We start from the raw sequence: 25,578 nt of genomic DNA on the forward strand, positions 1-25,578 counted from the left end.
TTCGGTAGCAAACTGGCTCAAATTATATGATCCTACATCTGTTTGTAGGCTATCCGAATAACATTCACTTTCACTCCGTCCATGTGTTGTTGAGTTTGACACCCGCGCCGCGCACAGAGAGACGCCCACAGACGCTCAAAGCTAACGCACTGAATGCGCAGAGAGAGACCCATTTGTGTCAGTCTGGTTGTGTGAAGAGTAGACGCCGCAGCAGTAGAAGAAGGAGCAGTATACTATAAGGAAGGAAACAGACTAGATAGCCACACCGTTCGCTCTGAAGAAGGTGACACCCGTGGCATTGCCTAACCTTTCTCCTGGAATCCAGATATAAAGTGACAAGTTAAAATGTTCTGAGCTTCTGTCAAACCTCGGAGTTCCGTTGGTCCATTCACAGTAGACTAGCGTCAACAAACCGATACGGACAACGCGAAACCGTAAATTGTTGTCCTGAGAGCGAAGCCGGATATTTTCGAGAACGGAGTGATATCGGCCAGAATCTCTCTCCATCTCCAAACGTCGAGATGAATACCAACGATGCTAAGGAGTATCTCACTAGGCGGGAGATACCTCAACTGTTTGAGGTGAGATCTTTTGGCTTCGCGGGCTTCGGTTACAATACTTTTATCCGTGGCAGTTCGGTATTACAGATTAATTAGGGTATTATCCGTTGGTGTTTGAAAAAATATTCGTTTAGTCGTCCACATTAGGCTAAATCGTTAAATGATACAGTATGTGGAGCCTAAATGATAGATAGCTACAGTAGCCCTGCCATAGAAATAAGTGCATACTGGTATACACCTTTTTATTTCAGTTTTAGCATCAATCAGAGGGTACCATTTGAAAGGTTTCATATCACGTTTGAAATGGTTGAATCCATTCCAATATAACCAATGGCAATATAGGTTTTTATTAATGATTATTTTTAGTCAGATAATGTTATTCATTAAAAAGACAACTGACTGATGCTGTAAGTAAATAAATAAATACATAATGTTGGGTAACCAATTCTAGTCATGGTGTCAAATTGATGTTTACAACTGTCAGGCAGAGAGATAGAGAGAGAGACCACTACAAATAATCTAGAGCATTGGGGTGAAGGCTTGCATATTCAAGACATTCTGCATAGTTTATCCTATTTCAGTGTGTTTCAATAAATAATATGTATTTGCTAACTAACCAGATACATTCTTTAATCTTCTTTAATAGATGGATATATGCTTTAAAAAATACAAAAAATGTAGATATGCTTTTTATTTTGTATTGTTTTATATATTGTTTGCATGTTTAGTTAATTGTATATTCATTATTTGTTTAGTAATATAATTTACACAGTGGAGGTTCTGCCAAGCATTTGAGTCATTTTCCAGATCAAAAATATTTTAGAACCCATTTTTCTTTTTAAAAAAAACATTATTTTGTAACCCATAAATCAATGAACCATCTTCTAAATCTTTGGCCCCAACCCCAGTCCATTGTGTTGGTTTGGGAAATACAACAATAAATCCACGGCTTCTGGCAGTGGAGCTGTAGAGGGTAGTAGTTGAAGGCATGCATCCCAAATGGTACCCTATTCCCTACATAGTGCGCTACTTTTGACCAGGGCCCGTAGGGTAGTTGTGCGCTACGTAGGGAATAGGGGTGCCATTTGGGACAGAGAAGAAGAGGGTGGATGCTTAGTTGGAAGGATGTCTTTAGTCTCAGAGGGGATTGTTTAAGAACCCTCAGGGTGAAGGAATGACACGCACAGACGACACACACACGTAAGTGGTATTTCTCTCTACATGGGTGGAAAGAAAGTTCTCTCATAAAGTGATTTATTCATTGTGTTTTCTAATAGAGAACAGGACAGTCAACATAGACAGAGGTCTCCTGTGCCTTTCCTATGGATGTCACTTTCACCACGATCTTTCCACCAGCTGTAATAAGTTAACCCAGGCTGGAAGTCTTGTGCCGTTTCCCTACACTGGTGACATGGTTTTGTGCAGATCTAACGCACCTGTGAAAGCACAATGCAGAAAATGTACAATGCTCTACGATTACGTTTCAAGTCTTAAAACAATGATATAACATCAACATGAATCTGTTAGGGTTAGAGGAGGTTTGGGTCAGGCTAAGGGGTCGGGGTTGAGGGTCAGGGGGTCAGGGTTTCACTTCTGTCTCTCTCATTGTGTTGTTGTTGCTATTGTTGTTGTTGTTGTTGATGTTGTCTTCTCCAGAGCCTGTTGATAGTAATGATGTGCTATAAGCCTCTACAGGTCTGTGGTTAGTATTGACTGGTTAGGGTTAGAGGTTAGGGTCTGGGTTAGAGGTCAGGGTAAGGGGTCAGGGTTAGGGTTATGTATCTGTCTCTCTCATTGTGTTGTTGTTGTTGTTGTTGTTGTTGATGATGTTGTTGTTGTCTTCTCCAGAGCCTGTTGATAGTAATGATGTGCTATAAGCCTCTACAGGTCTGTGGTTAGTATTGACTGGTTAGGGTTAGAGGTTAGGGTCTGGGTTAGAGGTCAGGGTAAGGGGTCAGGGTTAGGGTTATGTATCTGTCTCTCTCATTGTGTTGTTGTTGTTGTTGTTGTTGTTGATGATGTTGTTGTTGTCTTCTCCAGAGCCTGTTGACAGGGTTGATGTACTATAAGCCTCTACAGGTCTGTGGTTAGTGTTAGGGTTAAGACTGGTTAGGGTTAGAGGTTAGGGTCTGGGTTAGAGGTCAGGGTAAGGGGTCAGGGTTAGGGTTATGTATCTGTCTCTCTCATTGTGTTGTTGTTGTTGTTGTTGTTGTTGATGATGTTGTTGTTGTCTTCTCCAGAGCCTGTTGACAGGGTTGATGTACTATAAGCCAGAGGACCCTATAGACTACCTGGAGGTGTGTCTAAAGAAGGTGAGGGAGCTTGGGGGACCAGACAGGGTCCGCTGGGACACATTCGTCGGCCAGGAGAAGAAGTCCCTTCCCCCCCTCAACGGAGGACAATCGCGTAGGTCCTTCTTCCGAAATGGTGAGCGGTGTGTGTGTTCTGCCACACTAGGAGTGAGGGCTGAGGAGGCTCGTTTTCAATTGGTCTTTCCTCGATTCCTTGCATCGTCTCCACTTGCCTCCTTCCCAAACCGTATGGCAGGAGAAGATCCAAGGTCTCCCACTCTGACCGTTTCCTCCAAACCATTTTGAGACAGATGGCATAGAGAGGACACGGGGAATGAAGGAAAGACACATTCAGAGTCAGGGTTACCCCTGGAAAAACAATGTTCTTAAATCCAGACATTGAGATCAGGGAGCAATACTGTAAAAAGATAAGATGTCTGTCTGTCCACCCATTCTAACCTGGGGTTTTGTTATTGTAGCAGCTGGATAGATAGTACATTATTAGCAGAGAAGGAAAATATTACTTAACTGTCCAATGGAAATGTTGTGTTCTGCTTTATTCCAACCCCTCCAAAAGAAACACAAACTCACACAGAGGTTGGAGAAAAGGGCAGCTATTGTAGTCTACAACGCTCCTAGTTGTTAGGGATTAAGTGCCTTGCGTAAAAGGCACAGGGATATTTAGGAGTGGCTGGTAAGGGCAGGGTTTCCCTGTAGACAACCTTGTCTCAAATCCGCACCTCAAGGTCAGTATCCCTGCTGGTTTCCATTCTGAATGAGACATCGTGATAAAGATATCTGTCTGTCCACCCATTCTAACCTGGGGTAAGGTTATTGGCACAGCTAGATACATAGATTAGATTGTATCTATGTACATACATTGTTACATAGTTACAGCTAGATAGATAGATAGATAGATAGATAGATAGATAGATAGATAGATAGATAGATAGATAGATAGATAGATAGATAGATAGATAGATAGATAGATAGATAGATAGATAGATAGATAGAGAGAGAGAGAGAGAGAGAGAGAGAGAGAGAGAGAGAGAGAGAGAGAGAGAGAGAGAGATATATAGATATATAGATAGATAGAGAGAGAGAGAGATAGATAGATAGAGAGATAGATAGATACTAGACATTGTTACACTCCTGTACTTAATTATCTTTTTGACAATCTGAAGAGCAAAGGGGATCATAAACTAGCTTGCATCCCAAATGGCACCCTATACCCCTGCATAGTGCACTGCTTTTGACCAGAGCCCTATGGACCTTTCCCATCCCTATGGGCCCTGGTCAAAAGTAGTGCACTATATAGGGAATAGGGTGCTATTTGGTACACAGCCAGAGCCAGTAGTAGTGTAACATGTAACAGCAACCCTCAGGTGCTGACAGACATCAGGGGAAACAGATGCAGGGTGGCTGCAAAGAGAAAGTGATCGTTTGGTTTGATGTTAAGTCTGAGGCTGTAGCCTGAGACTTGGACCTGGTACCGTGTGGCTCAGTTGGTAGAACACAGGCTTTACCAGAAGGTGATGTTTAGTCTGGCGTTTGCCTTGTCTCTGTCTGTTGAGCTACAGCCTACCGAGTTTGATGCTAAGGAGCTGCAGCCTACCGAGTTTGATGCTAAGGAGCTGCAGCCTACCGAGTTTGACGCTAATGAGCTGCAGCCTACCGAGTTTGACGCTAATGAGCTGCAGCCTACCGAGTTTGATGCTAATGAGCTGCAGCCTACCGAGTTTGATGCTAATGAGCTGCAGCCTACCGAGTTTGACGCTAATGAGCTGCAGCCTACCGAGTTTGACGCTAATGAGCTGCAGCCTACCGAGTTTGACGCTAATGAGCTGCAGCCTACCGAGTTTGATGCTAATGAGCTGCAGCCTACCGAGTTTGACGCTAAACCTATTCTGAAAATGTTTTGACTCATTTTTAATTTGAATGATCGCGAGGCTGGTTGCATTGTTTTTGACTGTTGGTCTGTCAGGGCTCGTAATACCATTGCCAGTACACACTTCTGTCTCTCTCAGGGCTGTATCTTATAGTGTATGACTAATTCAGCATTGTGGCCAATTAGTCAATGAAATTATGTGGATAAAAGTGGTATTAGATACATGTAAGAAACAATCTCTTGCTGAATAACAACTTGTGTGTGTGTGTGTGTGTGTGTGTGTGTGTGTGTGTGTGTGTGTGTGTGCTTGCCTGCCTACTTACCTGAGTGTGTTCTCTCCCACCAGTGCTCCCAGACAGTCCCAACTTCCCGTACCGGCGCTACGACCGTCTCCCTCCCATCAGCCAGTTCTCCATTGAGAGTGATTCAGACCTGTCGGAGACCGCTGAGCTCATCGAGGAGTACGAGGTGTTCGACCCCTCCAGACCCCGACCCAAAGTCCTCCTCATCATCGGTAAATTACCTCTAACCTCTAACCCTGACTAACCTCAACCCTGACCCTTCAAGACGAAAGACCCAAAGTCCTCCTCATCATCACTAAATGACCTATAACCTCTAACCCTAGCCATGACCTCTAACCCTGACCTCTAACCCCAACCCTGACCCCTCCAGACCCCGACCCAAAGTCCTCCTCATCATCTGTAAATTACCTCTAACCTCGAACCCTGACTAACCCCAACCCTGACCCTTCAAGACGAAAGACCCAAAGTCCTCCTCATCATCCCTAAATTACCTATAACCTCGAACCCTAACCCTGACCTCTAACCCCAACCCGAACCCCTCCAGACCAAGACCTAAAGTCATCCTCGTCATCGGTAAACAACCTGACCCTGACTTTAACCTTTAACCCTGACCATAGCACCGAACCTAGCACTGTAACCTTTAACCCTGATCATAGCACCGAACCTAGCACTGTAACCTTTAACCCTGACCATAGCACCGAACCTAGCACTGTAACCTTTAACCCTGACCATAGCACCGAACCTAGCACTGTAACCTTTAACCCTGACCATAGCACCGAACCTAGCACTGTAACCTTTAACCCTGACCATAGCACCGAACCTAGCACTGTAACCTTGAACCCTGACCATAGCACCGAACCTAGCACTGTAACCTTTAACCCTGACCATAGCACCGAACCTAGCACTGTAACCTTTAACCCTGACCATAGCACCGAACCTAGCACTGTAACCTTTAACCCTGACCATAGCACCGAACCTAGCACTGTAACCTTTAACCCTGACCATAGCACAGAACCTAGCACTGTAACCTTTAACCCTGACCATAGCACCGAACCTAGCATTGTAACCTTTAACCCTGACCATAGCACCGAACCTAGCACTGTAACCTTTAACCCTGACCATAGCACCGAACCTAGCACTGTAACCTTTAACCCTGACCATAGCACCGAACCTAGCACTGTAACCTTTAACCCTGACCATAGCACCGAACCTAGCACTGTAACCTTTAACTCTGACCATAGCACCGAACCTAGCACTGTAACCTTTAACCCTGACCATAGCACCGAACCTAGCACTGTAACCTCTAACCCTGACCATAGCACCGAACCTAGCACTGTAACCTTTAACCCTGACCATAGCACCGAACCTAGCACTGTAACCTTTAACCCTGACCATAGCACCCGAACCTAGCACTGTAACCTTTAACCCTGACCATAGCACCAAACCTAGCACTGTAACCTCTAACCCTGACCATAGCACCGAACCTAGCACTGTAACCTTTAACCCTGACCATAGCACCGAACCTAGCACTGTAACCTCTAACCCTGACCATAGCACCCGAACCTAGCACTGTAACCTTTAACCCTGACCATAGCACCGAACCTAGCACTGTAACCTCTAACCCTGACCATAGCACCGAACCTAGCACTGTAACCTTTAACCCTGACCATAGCACCGAACCTAGCACTGTAACCTTTAACCCTGACCATAGCACCGAACCTAGCACTGTAACCTTTAACCCTGACCATAGCACCGAACCTAGCACTGTAACCTCTAACCCTGACCATAGCACCGAACCTAGCACTGTAACCTTTAACCCTGACCATAGCACCGAACCTAGCACTGTAACCTTTAACCCTGACCATAGCACCAAAACCCTAGCACTGTAACCTCTAACCCTGACCATAGCACCGAACCTAGCACTGTAACCTCTAACCCTGACCATAGCACCGAACCTAGCACTGTAACCTCTAACCCTGACCATAGCACCGAACCTAGCACTGTAACCTTTAACCCTGACCATAGCACCGAACCTAGCACTGTAACCTTTAACCCTGACCATAGCACTGAACCTAGCACTGTAACCTTTAACCCTGACCATAGCACCGAACCTAGCACTGTAACCTTTAACCCTGACCATAGCACCGAACCTAGCACTGTAACCTCTAACCCTGACCATAGCACCGAACCTAGCACTGTAACCTTTAACCCTGACCATAGCACCGAACCTAGCACTGTAACCTCTAACCCTGACCATAGCACCGAACCTAGCACTGTAACCTCTAACCCTGACCATAACCTTAAACCTTTAGGGTTAGTCATCCTCAATCTGGTGCGTAGGTGGGTGAGTGTGCATGCCTGCTGCCTACAGGATATGTGTACGTGCCAGTATGCGGGCATTTCTGTCTGTGAGTGGGCTGTTCGTTGCCATCTGAACAAGGAACAACTGGAGGCAAATTCATCTATCGAGGATTTGATTGGTTTCCATGGTGAGTTCTATCGATCGTTTCTCTTCCTTAAGAAGATAAGGCCGGCAGGTAACAAAGGATTGGACGTTCCATTCACACCGTTAGATACGTATCAAACATATATTTTTACTAATCAGACTTCATTGACATGCATATGACCATGTTTACAGCCTCTACTACAGTACTATCAATTCACCTTGTCTGCATCCCAAATGGCACCCTAGTCCCTACATAGTGCACTACATTAGACCAGAGAATGGCACCCTATTCCCTATATAGTGCACTACTTTAGATCAGAGAATGGCACCCTATTCCCTATATAGTGCACTACTTTAGACCAGAGAATGGCACCCTAGTCCCTATATAGTGCACTACTTTAGACCAGGACCAATAGGGGATAGGGGGCCATTTGGGACAACAGATTATATAATAATATAGTCTACAACAGATTATATAATAATATAGTCTACAACAGATAGATTATATATTAATATAGTCTACAACAGATTATATAATAATATAGTCTACAACAGATTATATAATAATGTAGTCTACAACAGATTATATAATAATATAGTCTACAACAAGATTATATAATAATATAGTCTACAACAGATTATATAATAATATAGTCTACAACAGATTATATAATAATATAGTCTACAACAAAGATTATATAATAATATAGTCTACAAATAGATTATATAATAATATAGTCTACAACAGATTATATAATAATGTAGTCTACAACAAATTATATAATAATATAGTCTACAACAGATTATATAATAATGTAGTCTACAACAGATTATATAATAATATAGTCTACAACAGATTATATAATAATATAGTCTACAACAGATTATATAATAATATAGTCTACAACAGATAGAATATATATTAATATAGTCTACAACAGATTATATAATAATATAGTCTACAACAGATTATATAATAATATAGTCTACAACAGATTATATAATAATATAGTCTACAACAGATAGATTATATATTAATATAGTCTACAACAGATTATATAATAATATAGTCTACAACAGATTATATAATAATGTAGTCTACAACAAATTATATAATAATATAGTCTACAACAGATTATATAATAATATAGTCTACAACAGATTATATAATAATATAGTCTACAACAGATTATATAATAATGTAGTCTACAACAAATTATATAATAATATAGTCTACAACAGATTATATAATAATGTAGTCTACAACAGATTATATAATAATATAGTCTACAACAGATTATATAATAATATAGTCTACAACAGATTATATAATAATATAGTCTACAACAGATTATATAATAATATAGTCTACAACAGATTATATAATAATATAGTCTACAACAGATTATATAATAATATAGTCTACAACAGATTATATAATAATATAGTCTACAACAGATGATATAATAATATAGTCTACAACAGATTATATAATAATATAGTCTACAACAGATTATATAATAATGTAGTCTACAACAGATTATATAATAATGTAGTCTACAACAGATTATATAATAATATAGTCTACAACAGATTATATAATAATATAGTCTACAACAGATTATATAATAATGTAGTCTACAACAGATTATATAATAATATAGTCTATAACAGATTATATAATAATATAGTGATTGGTTGATTGATAGATTGGTTGATTGATTGATTGATATATTGGTTGATTGATTGGCCATTGGCTAGGAAGTCCCCTCACCTGGTGTCCTAGGTCTGAATCAGTCCCTGGAAAGCCAGTAAATACAGTGAGCACCAAAAGTATTGGGACAAATTAACTAAATTAATGTGTGTTAAAGTAGTCAAATGTATTTGGTCCCATATTCACAGAACGCAATGACTACATCAGGCTTTCACAGCACGCAATGACTACATCAGGCGTTCACAGCACGCAATGACTACATCAGGCTTTCACAGCACGCAATGACTACATCAGGCTTTCACAGCACGCAATGACTACATCAGGCTTTCACAGCACGCAATGACTACATCAGGCTTTCACAGCACGCAATGACTACATCAGGCTTTCACAGCACGCAATGACTACATCAGGCTTTCACAGCACGCAATGACTACATCAGGCTTTCACAGCACGCAATGACTACATCAGGCTTTCACAGCACGCAATGACTACATCAGGCTTTCACAGCACGCAATGACTACATCAGGCTTTCACAGCACGCAATGACTACATCAGGCTTGTGACTCTACACATTTGTTGGATGCATTTGCTGTTTGTTTTGGTTGTGTTTCTGATTATTTTGTGCCCGATAGAAATTAATGTGTCTCATTCAACCCAACCCCTCAATCAGAGAGGTGCGGAGGGCTGCCTTAATCCACATCCAGATCTTCGACGGCAATATGTTTATCGACACTTATTCATTAATGCGGATGCTACCAAGATTATGGATAATCCTGAATGAATCGTGAACAATGATGAGTGAGAAAGTTAGACGCACAAAAATCATACCCCCTAACAAATGCTAACCCACCCTGTTATTGTAATTGTGAGAGAGCGAGAGAAAGAGAGAGAGACAGAGACAGAGAGAGAGAGCACCGCTGGCTGTGAGGGAGAGATGCTGTTACCACCTGATCATGACAAACTTTTAGTTCCCCAACTTTTACACAGTGGGCAAGAGACGGAGAGAGAGAGGGAGAGGTGGATGGGGGGGGGGACACACCCACACCCCCACTCCCAACACTACACCTATACCTTAAACCCACCCTCCCACTCCCTCTCTCCCTCCAGGAGGGCAGTGGTAAAGGAACCCAGAGTCTGAAGATAGCAGAGCGCTATGGCTTCCAGTACGTCTCTGTAGGAGAGAGACACACACACACACCACACACACACACCCTCACCTTCCCTCTCTCCCCTCTCTCTCTCTCTCCAGGAGGGCCAGGCAGTGGTAAAGGAACCCAGAGTCTGAAGATAGCAGAGCGTTATGGCTTCCTGTACGTCTCTGTAGGAGAGAGAACACACACGCACACCCTCACCTTCCCTCTCTCCCCTCTCTCTCTCTCTCCAGGAGGGCCAGGCAGTGGTAAAGGAACCCAGAGTCTGAAGATAGCAGAGCGTTATGGCTTCCTGTACGTCTCTGTAGGAGAGAGACACACACGCACACCCTCACCTTCCCTCTCTCCCCTCTCTCTCTCTCTCCAGGAGGGCCAGGCAGTGGTAAAGGAACCCAGAGTCTGAAGATAGCAGAGCGCTATGGCTTCCAGTACGTCTCTGTAGGAGAGAGACACACGCACACCCTCACCTTCCCTCTCTCCCCTCTCTCTCTCTCTCCAGGAGGGCCAGGCAGTGGTAAAGGAACCCAGAGTCTGAAGATAGCAGAGCGCTATGGCTTCCAGTACGTCTCTGTAGGAGAGCTGCTCAGGAAGAAGATGATTCACAACGCCACCAGCAACAGGAAGTGGAGTCTCATCGCCAAGATCATCACCAATGGGGAGCTGGCACCTCAGGTATACTAGTCTCACCCTATTCCCTAGTCCCTACATAGTGCACCCTAGTCCCTACATAGTGCACCCTAGTCCCTACATAGTGCACCCTAGTCCCTAGTCCCTACATAGTGCACCCTAGTCCCTAGTCCCTACATAGTGCACCCTAGTCCCTAGTCCCTACATAGTGCACCCTAGTCCCTAGTCCCTACATAGTGCACCCTATTCCCTAGTCCCTACATAGTGCACCCTAGTCCCTAGTCCCTACATAGTACACCCTAGTCCCTACATAGTGCACCCTAGTCCCTACATAGTACACCCTAGTCCCTAGTCCCTACATAGTGCACCCTAGTCCCTAGTCCCTACATAGTACACCCTAGTCCCTACATAGTGCACCCTAGTCCCTACGTAGTGCACCCTAGTCCCTACATAGTGCACCCTAGTCCCTAGTCCCTACATAGTGCACCCTAGTCCCTACATAGTGCACCCTAGTCCCTAGTCCCTACATAGTGCACCCTAGTCCCTACATAGTACACCCTAGTCCCTACATAATACACCCTAGTCCCTACATAGTACACCCTAGTCCCTACATAGTGCACCCTAGTCCCTACATAGTGCACCCTAGTCCCTACATAGTGCACCCTAGTCCCTAGTCCTTACATAGTGCACCCTAGTCCCTACATAGTGCACCCTAGTCCCTAGTCCCTACATAGTGCACCCTAGTCCCTACATAGTGCACCCTAGTCCCTACATAGTGCACCCTAGTCCCTAGTCCCTACATAGTGCACCCTAGTCCCTAGTCCCTACATAGTACACCCTAGTCCCTACATAGTGCACCCTAGTCCCTAGTCCCTACATAGTGCACCCTAGTCCCTACATAGTGCACCCTAGTCCCTAGTCCCTACATAGTGCACCCTAGTCCCTACATAGTACACCCTAGTCCCTACATAGTACACCCTAGTCCCTAGTCCCTACATAGTGCACCCTAGTCCATAGTCCCTACATAGTACAACCTAGTCCCTACATAGTGCACCCTAGTCCATAGTCCGTACATAGTGCACCCTAGTCCCTAGTCCCTACATAGTACACCCTAGTCCCTACATAGTGCACCCTAGTCCCTACATAGTGCACCCTAGTCCCTACATAGTGCACCCTAGTCCCTACATAGTACACCCTAGTCCCTACATAGTACACCCTAGTCCCTACATAGTGCACCCTAGTCCCTACATAGTGCACCCTAGTCCCGTCCTACATATATGTGCACCCTAGTCCCTAGTCCCTACATAGTACACCCTAGTCCCTACATAGTGCACCCTAGTCCCTACGTAGTGCACCCTAGTCCCTACATAGTGCACCCTAGTCCCTACATAGTGCACCCTAGTCCCTAGTCCCTACATAGTGCACCCTAGTCCCTAGTCCCTACATAGTACACCCTAGTCCCTACATAGTGCACCCTAGTCCCTAGTCCCTACATAGTGCACCCTAGTCCCTACATAGTGCACCCTAGTCCCTAGTCCCTACATAGTGCACCCTAGTCCCTACATAGTACACCCTAGTCCCTACATAGTACACCCTAGTCCCTAGTCCCTACATAGTGCACCCTAGTCCATAGTCCCTACATAGTACACCCTAGTCCCTACATAGTGCACCCTAGTCCATAGTCCGTACATAGTGCACCCTAGTCCCTAGTCCCTACATAGTACACCCTAGTCCCTACATAGTGCACCCTAGTCCCTACATAGTGCACCCTAGTCCCTACATAGTGCACCCTAGTCCCTACATAGTACACCCTAGTCCCTACATAGTACACCCTAGTCCCTACATAGTGCACCCTAGTCCCTACATAGTGCACCCTAGTCCCTAGTCCCTACATAGTGCACCCTAGTCCCTAGTCCCTACATAGTGCACCCTAGTCCCTAGTCCCACATAGTGCACCCTAGTCCCTGGTCCCTACATAGTGCACCCTATTCCCTAGTCCCTACATAGTGCACCCTAGTCCCTAGTCCCTACATAGTACACCCTAGTCCCTACATAGTGCACCCTAGTCCCTACATAGTGCACCCTAGTCCCTAGTCCCTACATAGTGCACCCTAGTCCCTAGTCCCTACATAGTGCACCCTAGTCCCTAGTCCCTACATAGTGCACCCTAGTCCCTAGTCCCTACATAGTGCACCCTATTCCCTAGTCCCTACATAGTGCACCCTAGTCCCTAGTCCCTACATAGTACACCTTAGTCTCTACATAGTGCACCCTAGTCCCTACATAGTACACCCTAGTCCCTAGTCCCTACATAGTGCACCCTAGTCCCTAGTCCCTACATAGTACACCCTAGTCCAGTCCTACATAGTGCACCCTAGTCCCTACATAGTGCACCTAGTCCTGGTCCTACATAGTGCACCCTAGTCCCTACTAGTCCCTAGTCCCTAGTCCCTACATAGTGCACCCTAGTCCTACATAGTCACCCTAGTCATAGTACCCCTAGTCTACATAGTGCTAGTCCCTACATAGTGCACCCCTAGTCCTACATAGTGCACCCTAGTCCCTAGTCCTACATAGTGCACCCTGGTCCCTACATAGTGACCCTAGTCCCAGTCCTACATAGTGCACCCTAGTCCCTAGTCCCTACATAGTACACCCTAGTCCCTACATAGTGCACCCTAGTCCCTAGTCCCTACATAGTGCACCCCTAGTCCTACATAGTGCACCCTAGTCCCTAGTCCCTACATAGTGCACCCTAGTCCCATAGTACACCCTAGTCTACATAGTGCACATCCCTAGTCCCTACATAGTGCACCCTAATCCCTACATAGTACACCCTAGTCCTACATAGTGCACCCTAGTCCTACATAGTGCACCCTAGTCCCTACATAGTACACCTAGTCCCTACATAGTGCACCCTAGTCCCCTACATAGTGCACCCTAGTCCCTACATAGTACACCCTAGTCCTCCATAGTGCACCCTAGTCCCTACATAGTGCACCCTAGTCCCTACATAGTGCACCCTAGTCCCTAGTCCCTACATAGTACACCCTAGTCCCTAGTCCCTACATAGTACACCCTAGTCCCTACATAGTGCACCCTAGTCCCTAGTCCCTACATAGTGCACCCTAGTCCCTAGTCCCTACATAGTGCACCTCTACCCTAGTCCTACATAGTGCACCTAATCCCTAGTCCCTACATAGTGCACCCTAATCCCTACATAGTGCACCCTAGTCCTACATAGTGCACCCTAGTCCTACATAGTACACCCCTAGTCCCTACATAGTGCACCCTAGTCCTATGGTACCCTGGTCCCTACATAGTACACCCTAGTCCTACATAGTGCACCCTAGTCCCTCATAGTCCCTACATAGTACACCTAGTCCCTAGTCCCTACATAGTGCACCCCTAGTCCCTACATAGTGCACCCTAGTCCCTAGTCCTACATAGTACACCCTAGTCCCTACATAGTACACCCTAGTCCCTACATAGTGCACCCTAGTCCCTGGTCCTACATAGTGCACCCCTAGTCCCTAGTCCTCTACATGGTGCACCCTAGTCCCTACATAGTACACCTAGTCCCTAGTCCCTACATAGTACACCCTAGTCCCTAGTCCCTACATAGTGCACCCTAGTCCCTACATAGGTGCACCCTAGTCCCTACATAGTGCACCCCTGGTCCCTACATGGTGCACCTAGTCCTACATAGTACACCCTAGTCCCTAGTCCCTACATAGTACACCCTAGTCCCTACATAGTGCACCCTAGTCCCTACATAGTGCACCCAGTCCCTACATAGTACACCCTAGTCCCTAGTCCTACATAGTGCACCCTAGTCCCTACATAGTGCACCCTAGTCCCTAGTCCCTACATAGTGCACCTAGTCCCTAGTCCCTACATGGTACACCCTAGTCCCTACATAGTGCACCCTAGTCCCTGGTCCCTACATAGTGCACCCTAGTCCCTGGTCCCCATAGTACACCCCTGGTCCCTACATGAGTGCACCCTAGTCCCTAGTCCCTACATAGTACACCCTAGTCCCTAGTCCCTACATAGTACACCCTGGTCCTACATAGTGCACAGTCCCTAGTCCCTACATAGTGCACCCTAGTCCCTAGTCCCTACATAGTACACCCTAGTCCCTAGTCCCTACATAGTACACCCTAGTCCAAGTCCCTACATAGTACACCCAGTCCCTACATAGTGCACCCTAGTCCCTGGTCCTACATAGTACCCTAGTCCCTAGTCCCTACATAGTACACCCTAGTCCCTACATAGTGCACCCTAGTCCCTACATAGTGCACCCTAGTCCCTACATAGTACACCCTAGTCCCTAGTCCCTACATAGTACACCCTAGTCCATAGTCCCTACATAGTGCACCCTAGTCCCTAGTCCCTACATAGTACACCCTAGTCCCTACATAGTGCACCCTAGTCCCTAGTCCCTACATAGTACACCCTAGTCCATAGTCCCTACATAGTACACCCTAGTCCCTACATAGTGCACCCTAGTCCCTAGTCCCTACATAGTGCACCCTAGTCCCTAGTCCCTACATAGTACACCCTAGTCCCTACATAGTGCACCCTAGTCCATAGTCCCTACATAGTGCACCCTAGTCCCTAGTCCCTACATAGTACACCCTAGTCCCTACATAGTACACCCTAGTCCCTAGTCCCTACATAGTACACCCTAGTCCCTACATAGTACACCCTAGTCCCTACATAGTGCACCCTAGTCCCTAGTCCCTACATAGTGCACCCTAGTCCCTAGTCCCTACATAGTGCACCCTAGTCCCTACATAGTACACCCTAGTCCCTAGTCCCTACATAGTGCACCCTAGTCCCTACATAGTGCACCCTAGTCCCTACATAGTGCACCCTAGTCCTAGTCCTACATAGTGCACCCTAGTCCCTAGTCCCTACATAGTACACCCTAGTCCCTAGTCCCTACATAGTGCACCCTAGTCCCTACATAGTACACCCTAGTCCCTAGTCCCTACATAGTGCACCCAAGTCCCTACATAGTACACCCTAGTCCCTACATAGTGCACCCTAGTCCCTACATAGTACACCCTAGTCCCTAGTCCCTACATAGTACACCCTAGTCCCTACATAGTGCACCCTAGTCCCTAGTCCCTACATAGTACACCCTAGTCCCTAGTCCCTACATAGTGCACCCTAGTCCCTACATAGTGCACCCTAGTCCCTAGTCCCTACATAGTGCACCCTAGTCCCTACATAGTACACCCTAGTCCCTAGTCCCTACATAGTACACCCTAGTCCCTACATAGTGCACCCTAGTCCCTAGTCCCTACATAGTGCACCCTAGTCCCTAGTCCCTACATAGTACACCCTAGTCCCTAGTCCCTACATAGTGCACCCTAGTCCCTAGTCCCTAGTCCCTACATAGTGCACCCTATTCCCTAGTCCCTACATAGTGCACCCTAGTCCCTAGTCCCTACATAGTACACCCTAGTCCCTACATAGTGCACCCTAGTCCCTACATAGTGCACCCTAGTCCCTACATAGTGCACCCTAGTCCCTAGTCCCTACATAGTGCACCCTAGTCCCTAGTCCCTAGTCCCTACATAGTGCACCCTATTCCCTAGTCCCTACATAGTGCACCCTAGTCCCTAGTCCCTACATAGTACACCCTAGTCCCTACATGGTGCACCCTAGTCCCTACATAGTGCACCCGGTCCCTAGTCCCTACATAGTACACCCAGTCCCTAGTCCCTGCATAGTACACCCTAGTCCCTACATAGTGCACCCTAGTCCCTAGTCCCTACATAGTGCAACCCTAGTCCCTAGTCCCTACATAGTACACCCTAGTCCCTGGTCCCTACATAGTGCACCCTAGTCCCTAGTCCCTGGTCCTACATAGTGCACCCTATTTCCTAGTCCCTACATAGTGCACCCTAGTCCCTAGTCCCTACATAGTGCACCCTAATCCCTACATAGTACACCCTAGTCCCTAGTCCCTACATAGTGCACCCTAGTCCCTAGTCCCTACATAGTGCACCCTAGTCCCTAGTCCCTACATAGTGCACCCTAGTCCCTACATAGTACACCCTAGTCCCTAGTCCCTACATAGTGCACCCTAGTCCCTAGTCCCTACATAGTGCACCCTAGTCCCTACATAGTACACCCTAGTCCCTACATAGTGCACACTAGTCCCTACATAGTGCACCCTAGTCCCTACATAGTGCACCCTAGTCCCTACATAGTGCACCCTAGTCCCTACATAGTGCACCCTAGTCCCTACATAGTGCACCCTAGTCCCTACATAGTGCACCCTAGTCCCTACATAATACACCCTAGTCCCTACATAGTACACCCTAGTCCCTAGTCCCTGTATAGTGTTTCCAGTCCCCTAGTCCCTGTATAGTGTTTCCAGTCCCCTAGTCCCTGTATAGTGTTTCCAGTCCCCTAGTCCCTGTATAGTGTTTCCAGTCCCCATAGTCCCTAGTCCCTGCATAGTGTTTCCAGTCCCCTAGTCCCTGTATAGTGTTTCCAGTCCCCTAGTCCCTGTATAGTGTTTCCAGTCCCCTAGTCCCTGTATAGTGTTTCCAGTCCCTAGTCCCTGTATAGTGTTTCCAGTCCCCTAGTCCCTGTATAGTGTTTCCAGTCCCTAGTCCCTGTATAGTGTTTCCAGTCCCCTAGTCCCTGTATGTTTCAGTCCCCTAGTCCCTGTATAGTGTTTCCAGTCCCCTAGTCCCTGTATAGTGTTTCCAGTCCCTAGTCCCTGTATAGTGTTTCCAGTCCCCTAGTCCCTGTATAGTGTTTCCAGTCCCCTAGTCCCTGTATAGTGTTTCCAGTCCCCTAGTCCCTGTATAGTGTTTCCAGTCCCCTAGTCCCTGTATAGTGTTTCCAGTCCCCTAGTCCCTGTATAGTGTTTCCAGTCCCCTAGTCCCTGTATAGTGTTTCCAGTCCCCTAGTCCCTGTATAGTGTTTCCAGTCCCCTAGTCCCCTAGTCCCTGTATAGTGTTTCCAGTCCCCTAGTCCCTGTATAGTGTTTCCAGTCCCCTAGTCCCTGTATAGTGTTTCAGTCCCCTAGTCCCTGTATAGTGTTTCCAGTCCCCTAGTCCCTGTATAGTGTTTCCAGTCCCCTAGTCCCTGTATAGTGTTTCCAGTCCCCTAGTCCCTGTATAGTGTTTCCAGTCCCCTAGTCCCTGTATAGTGTTTCCAGTCCCCTAGTCCCTGTATAGTGTTTCCAGTCCCCTAGTCCCTGTATAGTGTTTCCAGTCCCCTAGTCCCTGTATAGTGTTTCCAGTCCCCTAGTCCCTGTATAGTGTTTCCAGTCCCCTAGTCCCTGTATAGTGTTTCCAGTCCCCTAGTCCCTGTATAGTGTTTCCAGTCCCCTAGTCCCTGTATAGTGTTTCCAGTCCCCTAGTCCCTGTATAGTGTTTCAGTCCCTGTCCCCTAGTCCCTGTATAGTGTTTCCAGTCCCCCAGTCCCCTAGTCCCTGTATAGTGTTTCCAGTCCCCTAGTCCCTGTATAGTGTTTCATCCCCTAGTCCCCTAGTCCCTGTATAGTGTTTCCAGTCCCCTAGTCCCTGTATAGTGTTTCCAGTCCCCTAGTCCCTGTATAGTGTTTCCAGTCCCCTAGTCCCTGTATAGTGTTTCCAGTCCCCTAGTCCCCTAGTCCCTGTATAGTGTTTCCAGTCCCCTAGTCCCTGTATAGTGTTTCCAGTCCCCTAGTCCCCTAGTCCCTAGTCCCTGTATAGTGTTTCCAGTCCCCTAGTCCCTGTATAGTGTTTCCAGTCCCCTAGTCCCTGTATAGTGTTTCCAGTCCCCTAGTCCCTGTATAGTGTTTCCAGTCCCCTAGTCCCTGTATAGTGTTTCCAGTCCCCTAGTCCCTGTATAGTGTTTCCAGTCCCCTAGTCCTAGTCCCTGTATAGTGTTTCCAGTCCCCTAGTCCCTGTATAGTGTTTCCAGTCCCCTAGTCCCTGTATAGTGTTTCCAGTCCCCTAGTCCCTGTATAGTGTTTCCAGTCCCCTAGTCCCTAGTCCCTGTATAGTGTTTCCAGTCCCCTAGTCCCTGTATAGTGTTTCCAGTCCCCTAGTCCCTAGTCCCTGTATAGTGTTTCCAGTCCCCTAGTCCCTGTATAGTGTTTCCAGTCCCCTAGTCCCTGTATAGTGTTTCCAGTCCCCTAGTCCCTGTATAGTGTTTCCAGTCCCATAGTCCCCTAGTCCCTAGTCCCTGTATAGTGTTTCCAGTCCCCTAGTCCCTGTATAGTGTTTCCAGTCCCCTAGTCCCTGTATAGTGTTTCCAGTCCCCTAGTCCCTAGTCCCTGTATAGTGTTTCCAGTCCCCTAGTCCCCTAGTCCCTGTATAGTGTTTCCAGTCCCCTAGTCCCTGTATAGTGTTTCCAGTCCCCTAGTCCCTGTATAGTGTTTCCAGTCCCCTAGTCCCTGTATAGTGTTTCCAGTCCCCTAGTCCCTGTATAGTGTTTCCAGTCCCCTAGTCCCTGTATAGTGTTTCCAGTCCCCTAGTCCCTGTATAGTGTTTCCAGTCCCCTAGTCCCTGTATAGTGTTTCCAGTCCCCTAGTCCCCTAGTCCCTGTATAGTGTTTCCAGTCCCCTAGTCCCTGTATAGTGTTTCCAGTCCCCTAGTCCCTGTATAGTGTTTCCAGTCCCCTAGTCCCTGTATAGTGTTTCCAGTCCCCTAGTCCCTGTATAGTGTTTCCAGTCCCCTAGTCCCTGTATAGTGTTTCCAGTCCCCTAGTCCCTGTATAATGTTTCCAGTCCCCTAGTCCCTAGTCCCTGTATAGTGTTTCCAGTCCCCTAGTCCCCTAGTCCCTGTATAGTGTTTCCAGTCCCCTAGTCCCTGTATAGTGTTTCCAGTCCCCTAGTCCCTGTATAGTGTTTCCAGTCCCTAGTCCCTAGTCCCTGTATAGTGTTTCCAGTCCCTAGTCCCTGTATAGTGTTTCCAGTCCCCTAGTCCCTGTATAGTGTTTCCAGTCCCCTAGTCCCTGTATAGTGTTTCCAGTCCCCTAGTCCCTGTATAGTGTTTCCAGTCCCCTAGTCCCTGTATAGTGTTTCCAGTCCCCTAGTCCCTGTATAGTGTTTCCAGTCCCCTAGTCCCTGTATAGTGTTTCCAGTCCCCTAGTCCCTGTATAGTGTTTCCAGTCCCCTAGTCCTAGTCCCTGTATAGTGTTTCCAGTCCCCTAGTCCCTGTATAGTGTTTCCAGTCCCCTAGTCCCTGTATAGTGTTTCCAGTCCCCTAGTCCCTGTATAGTGTTTCCAGTCCCCTAGTCCCTGTATAGTGTTTCCAGTCCCCTAGTCCCTGTATAGTGTTTCCAGTCCCCTAGTCCCTGTATAGTGTTTCCAGTCCCCTAGTCCCTGTATAGTGTTTCCAGTCCCCTAGTCCCTGTATAGTGTTTCCAGTCCCTAGTCCCTGTATAGTGTTTCCAGTCCCCTAGTCCCTGTATAGTGTTTCCAGTCCCCTAGTCCCTGTATAGTGTTTCCAGTCCCTAGTCCCCTAGTCCCTGTATAGTGTTTCCAGTCCCCTAGTCCCTGTATAGTGTTTCCAGTCCCCTAGTCCCTGTATAGTGTTTCCAGTCCCCTAGTCCCTGTATAGTGTTTCCAGTCCCCTAGTCCCTGTATAGTGTTTCCAGTCCCCTAGTCCCTGTATAGTGTTTCCAGTCCCCTAGTCCCTGTATAGTGTTTCCAGTCCCCTAGTCCCTTTATAGTGTTTCCAGTCCCCTAGTCCCTGTATAGTGTTTCCAGTCCCCTAGTCCCTGTATAGTGTTTCCAGTCCCTAGTCCCTGTTATAGTGTTTCCAGTCCCCCTAGTCCCTGTATAGTGTTTCCAGTCCCCTAGTCCCTGTATAGTGTTTCCAGTCCCCTAGTCCCCTAGTCCCTGTATAGTGTTTCCAGTCCCCTAGTCCCTGTATAGTGTTTCCAGTCCCCTAGTCCCTGTTATAGTGTTTCCAGTCCCCTAGTCCCTGTATAGTGTTTCCAGTCCCCTAGTCCCCTAGTCCCTGTATAGTGTTTCCAGTCCCCTAGTCCCTGTATAGTGTTTCCAGTCCTCCCTAGTCCCTGTATAGTGTTTCCAGTCCCCTAGTCCCTGTATAGTGTTTCCAGTCCCCTAGTCCCTGTGATAGTGTTTCCTAGTCCCCTAGTCCCTGTATAGTGTTTCCAGTCCCCTAGTCCCTGTATAGTGTTTCCAGTCCCCTAGTCCCTGTATAGTGTTTCCAGTCCCCTAGTCCCTGTATAGTGTTTCCAGTCCCCTAGTCCCTGTATAGTGTTTCCAGTCCCCTAGTCCCTGTATAGTGTTTCCAGTCCCCTAGTCCCTGTATAGTGTTTCCAGTCCCTAGTCCCTGTATAGTGTTTCCAGTCCCCTAGTCCCTGTATAGTGTTTCCAGTCCCCTAGTCCCTGTATAGTGTTTCCAGTCCCCTAGTCCCTGTAATAGTGTTTCCAGTCCCCTAGTCCCTGTATAGTGTTTCCAGTCCCCTAGTCCCTGTATAGTGTTTCCAGTCCATCCCTAGTCCCTGTATAGTGTTTCCAGTCCCCTAGTCCCTGTATAGTGTTTCCAGTCCCCTAGTCCCTGTATAGTGTTTCCAGTCCCCTAGTCCCTGTATAGTGTTTCCAGTCCCCTAGTCCCTGTATAGTGTTTCCAGTCCCCTAGTCCCTGTATAGTGTTTCCAGTCCCCTAGTCCCTGTATAGTGTTTCCAGTCCCCTAGTCCCTGTATAGTGTTTCCAGTCCCCTAGTCCCTGTATAGTGTTTCCAGTCCCCTAGTCCCTGTATAGTGTTTCCAGTCCCCTAGTCCCCTAGTCCCTGTATAGTGTTTCCAGTCCCCTAGTCCCTAGTCCCTGTATAGTGTTTCCAGTCCCCTAGTCCCCTAGTCCCTGTATAGTGTTTCCAGTCCCCTAGTCCCTGTATAGTGTTTCCAGTCCCCTAGTCCCTGTATAGTGTTTCCAGTCCCCTAGTCCCCTAGTCCCTGTATAGTGTTTCCAGTCCCCTAGTCCCTGTATAGTGTTTCCAGTCCCCTAGTCCCTGTATAGTGTTTCCAGTCCCCTAGTCCCTGTATAGTGTTTCCAGTCCCCTAGTCCCTGTATAGTGTTTCCAGTCCCCTAGTCCCTGTATAGTGTTTCCAGTCCCCTAGTCCCTGTATAGTGTTTCCAGTCCCCTAGTCCCTGTATAGTGTTTCCAGTCCCCTAGTCCCCTAGTCCCTGTATAGTGTTTCCAGTCCCCTAGTCCCTGTATAATGTTTCCAGTCCCCTAGTCCCTAGTCCCTGTATAGTGTTTCCAGTCCCCTAGTCCCCTAGTCCCTGTATAGTGTTTCCAGTCCCCTAGTCCCTGTATAGTGTTTCCAGTCCCCTAGTCCCTAGTCCCTGTATAGTGTTTCCAGTCCCCTAGTCCCTGTATAGTGTTTCCAGTCCCCTAGTCCCTGTATAGTGTTTCCAGTCCCCTAGTCCCTGTATAGTGTTTCCAGTCCCCTAGTCCCTAGTCCCTGTATAGTGTTTCCAGTCCCCTAGTCCCTGTATAGTGTTTCCAGTCCCCTAGTCCCTGTATAGTGTTTCCAGTCCCCTAGTCCCTGTATAGTGTTTCCAGTCCCTAGTCCCTAGTCCCTGTATAGTGTTTCCAGTCCCCTAGTCCCTGTATAGTGTTTCCAGTCCCCTAGTCCCTGTATAGTGTTTCCAGTCCCCTAGTCCCTGTATAGTGTTTCCAGTCCCCTAGTCCCTGTATAGTGTTTCCAGTCCCCTAGTCCCTGTATAGTGTTTCCAGTCCCCTAGTCCCTGTATAGTGTTTCCAGTCCCCTAGTCCCTGTATAGTGTTTCCAGTCCCCTAGTCCCTGTATAGTGTTTCCAGTCCCCCTAGTCCCTGTATAGTGTTTCCAGTCCCCTAGTCCCTGTATAGTGTTTCCAGTCCCCTAGTCCCTGTATAGTGTTTCCAGTCCCCTAGTCCCTGTATAGTGTTTCCAGTCCCCTAGTCCCTGTATAGTGTTTCCAGTCCCCTAGTCCCTGTATAGTGTTTCCAGTCCCCTAGTCCCTGTATAGTGTTTCCAGTCCCCTAGTCCCTGTATAGTGTTTCCAGTCCCCAGTCCCCTAGTCTCCTGTATAGTGTTTCCAGTCCCCTAGTCCCTGTATAGTGTTTCCAGTCCCCTAGTCCCTGTATAGTGTTTCCAGTCCCCTAGTCCCTGTATAGTGTTTCCAGTCCCCTAGTCCCTGTATAGTGTTTCCAGTCCCCTAGTCCCTGTATAGTGTTTCCAGTCCCCTAGTCCCTTGTATAGTGTTTCCAGTCCCCTAGTCCCTGTAAGTAGTGTTTCCAGTCCCCTAGTCCCTGTATAGTGTTTCCAGTCCCCTAGTCCCTGTATAGTGTTTCCAGTCCCTAGTCCCTGTATAGTGTTTCCAGTCCCCTAGTCCCTGTATAGTGTTTCCAGTCCCCTAGTCCCTGTATAGTGTTTCCAGTCCCCTAGTCCCTGTATAGTGTTTCCAGTCCCCTAGTCCCTGTATAGTGTTTCCAGTCCCCTAGTCCCTGTATAGTGTTTCCAGTCCCCTAGTCCCTGTATAGTGTTTCCAGTCCCCTAGTCCCTGTATAGTGTTTCCAGTCCCCTAGTCCCTGTATAGTGTTTCCAGTCCAGTCCCTAGTCCCTGTATAGTGTTTCCAGTCCCCTAGTCCCTGTATAGTGTTTCCAGTCCTCCCTAGTCCCTGTATAGTGTTTCCAGTCCCCTAGTCCCTGTATAGTGTTTCCAGTCCCCAGTCCCTAGTCCCTGTATAGTGTTTCCAGTCCCCTAGTCCCTGTATAGTGTTTCCAGTCCCTAGTCCCTAGTCCCTGTATAGTGTTTCCAGTCCCCTAGTCCCTGTATAGTGTTTCCAGTCCCCTAGTCCCTGTATAGTGTTTCCAGTCCCCTAGTCCCTGTATAGTGTTTCCAGTCCCTTCCTAGTCCCTGTATAGTGTTTCCAGTCCCCTAGTCCCTGCATAGTGTTTCCAGTCCCCTAGTCCCTGTATAGTGTTTTCAGTAGTCCCCTAGTCCCTGTATAGTGTTTCCAGTCCCCTAGTCCCTGTATAGTGTTTCCAGTCCCCTAGTCCCTGTATAGTGTTTCCAGTCCCCTAGTCCCTGTATAGTGTTTCCAGTCCCCTAGTCCCTGTATAGTGTTTCCAGTCCCCTAGTCCCTGTATAGTGTTTCCAGTCCCCTAGTCCCTGTATAGTGTTTCCAGTCCCCTAGTCCCTGTATAGTGTTTCCAGTCCCCTAGTCCCTGTATAGTGTTTCCAGTCCCCTAGTCCCTGTATAGTGTTTCCAGTCCCCTAGTCCCTGTATAGTGTTTCCAGTCCCCTAGTCCCTGTATAGTGTTTCCAGTCCCCTAGTCCCTGTATAGTGTTTCCAGTCCCCTAGTCCCTGTATAGTGTTTCCAGTCCCCTAGTCCCTGTATAGTGTTTCCAGTCCCCTAGTCCCTGTATAGTGTTTCCAGTCCCCTAGTCCCTGTATAGTGTTTCCAGTCCCCTAGTCCCTGTATAGTGTTTCCAGTCCCTAGTCCCTGTATAGTGTTTCCAGTCCCCTAGTCCCTGTATAGTGTTTCCAGTCCCCTAGTCCCTGTATAGTGTTTCCAGTCCCCTAGTCCCTGTATAGTGTTTCCAGTCCCCTAGTCCCTAGTCCCTGTATAATGTTTCCAGTCCCCTAGTCCCCTAGTCCCTGTATAGTGTTTCCAGTCCCCTAGTCCCTGTATAGTGTTTCCAGTCCCCTGTCCTAGTCCCTGTATAGTGTTTCCAGTCCCCTAGTCCCTGTATAGTGTTTCCAGTCCCCTAGTCCCTGTATAGTGTTTCCAGTCCCCTAGTCCCTGTATAGTGTTTCCAGTCCCCTAGTCCCTGTATAGTGTTTCCAGTCCCCTAGTCCCTGTATAGTGTTTCCAGTCCCCTAGTCCCTGTATAGTGTTTCCAGTCCCCTAGTCCCTGTATAGTGTTTCCAGTCCCCTAGTCCCTGTATAGTGTTTCCAGTCCCCTAGTCCCTGTATAGTGTTTCCAGTCCCCTAGTCCCTGTATAGTGTTTCCAGTCCCCTAGTCCCTGTATAGTGTTTCCAGTCCCCTAGTCCCTGTATAGTGTTTCCAGTCCCCTAGTCCCTGTATAGTGTTTCCAGTCCCCTAGTCCCTGTATAGTGTTTCCAGTCCCCTAGTCCCTGTATAGTGTTTCCAGTCCCCCTAGTCCCTGTATAGTGTTTCCAGTCCCCTAGTCCCTGTATAGTGTTTCCAGTCCCCTAGTCCCTGTATAGTGTTTCCAGTCCCCTAGTCCCTGTATAGTGTTTCAGTCCCCTAGTCCCTGTATAGTGTTTCCAGTCCCCTAGTCCCTGTATAGTGTTTCCAGTCCCCTAGTCCCTGATAGTGTTTTCAGTAGTCCCCTAGTCCCTGTATAGTGTTTCCAGTCCCCTAGTCCCTGTATAGTGTTTCCAGTCCCCTAGTCCCTGTATAGTGTTTCCAGTCCCCTAGTCCCTGTATAGTGTTTCCAGTCCCCTAGTCCCTGTTAGTGTTTCCAGTCCCCTAGTCCCTGTATAGTGTTTCCAGTCCCCTAGTCCCCTAGTCCCTAGTCCCTGTATAGTGTTTCCAGTCCCCTAGTCCCTGTATAGTGTTTCCAGTCCCCTAGTCCCTGTATAGTGTTTC

General features: G+C 47.3%; 1 protein-coding gene across 1 annotated transcript in view; it reads left to right on the plus strand.

Moving 5' to 3' along the window:
• Window positions 1-201: 201 nt before the first annotated feature.
• ak5 (adenylate kinase 5) overlaps window positions 202-25,578 on the plus strand; it is a 204,959-nt gene continuing 179,582 nt past the window's right edge. Inside the window, exons 1-4 of the mRNA XM_041895479.2 lie at window positions 202-581; window positions 2,801-2,987; window positions 5,086-5,253; window positions 10,852-11,024. Coding sequence (XP_041751413.2) covers window positions 522-581; window positions 2,801-2,987; window positions 5,086-5,253; window positions 10,852-11,024 — 588 coding nt within the window. The 5' untranslated portion in view covers window positions 202-521. The remainder of the gene's footprint in view (window positions 582-2,800; window positions 2,988-5,085; window positions 5,254-10,851; window positions 11,025-25,578) is intronic.

The sequence above is a fragment of the Coregonus clupeaformis genome, unplaced genomic scaffold, assembly GCF_020615455.1.
Source record: "Coregonus clupeaformis isolate EN_2021a unplaced genomic scaffold, ASM2061545v1 scaf0105, whole genome shotgun sequence".
In the NCBI taxonomy this organism is placed as follows: Eukaryota; Metazoa; Chordata; class Actinopteri; order Salmoniformes; family Salmonidae; genus Coregonus; species Coregonus clupeaformis.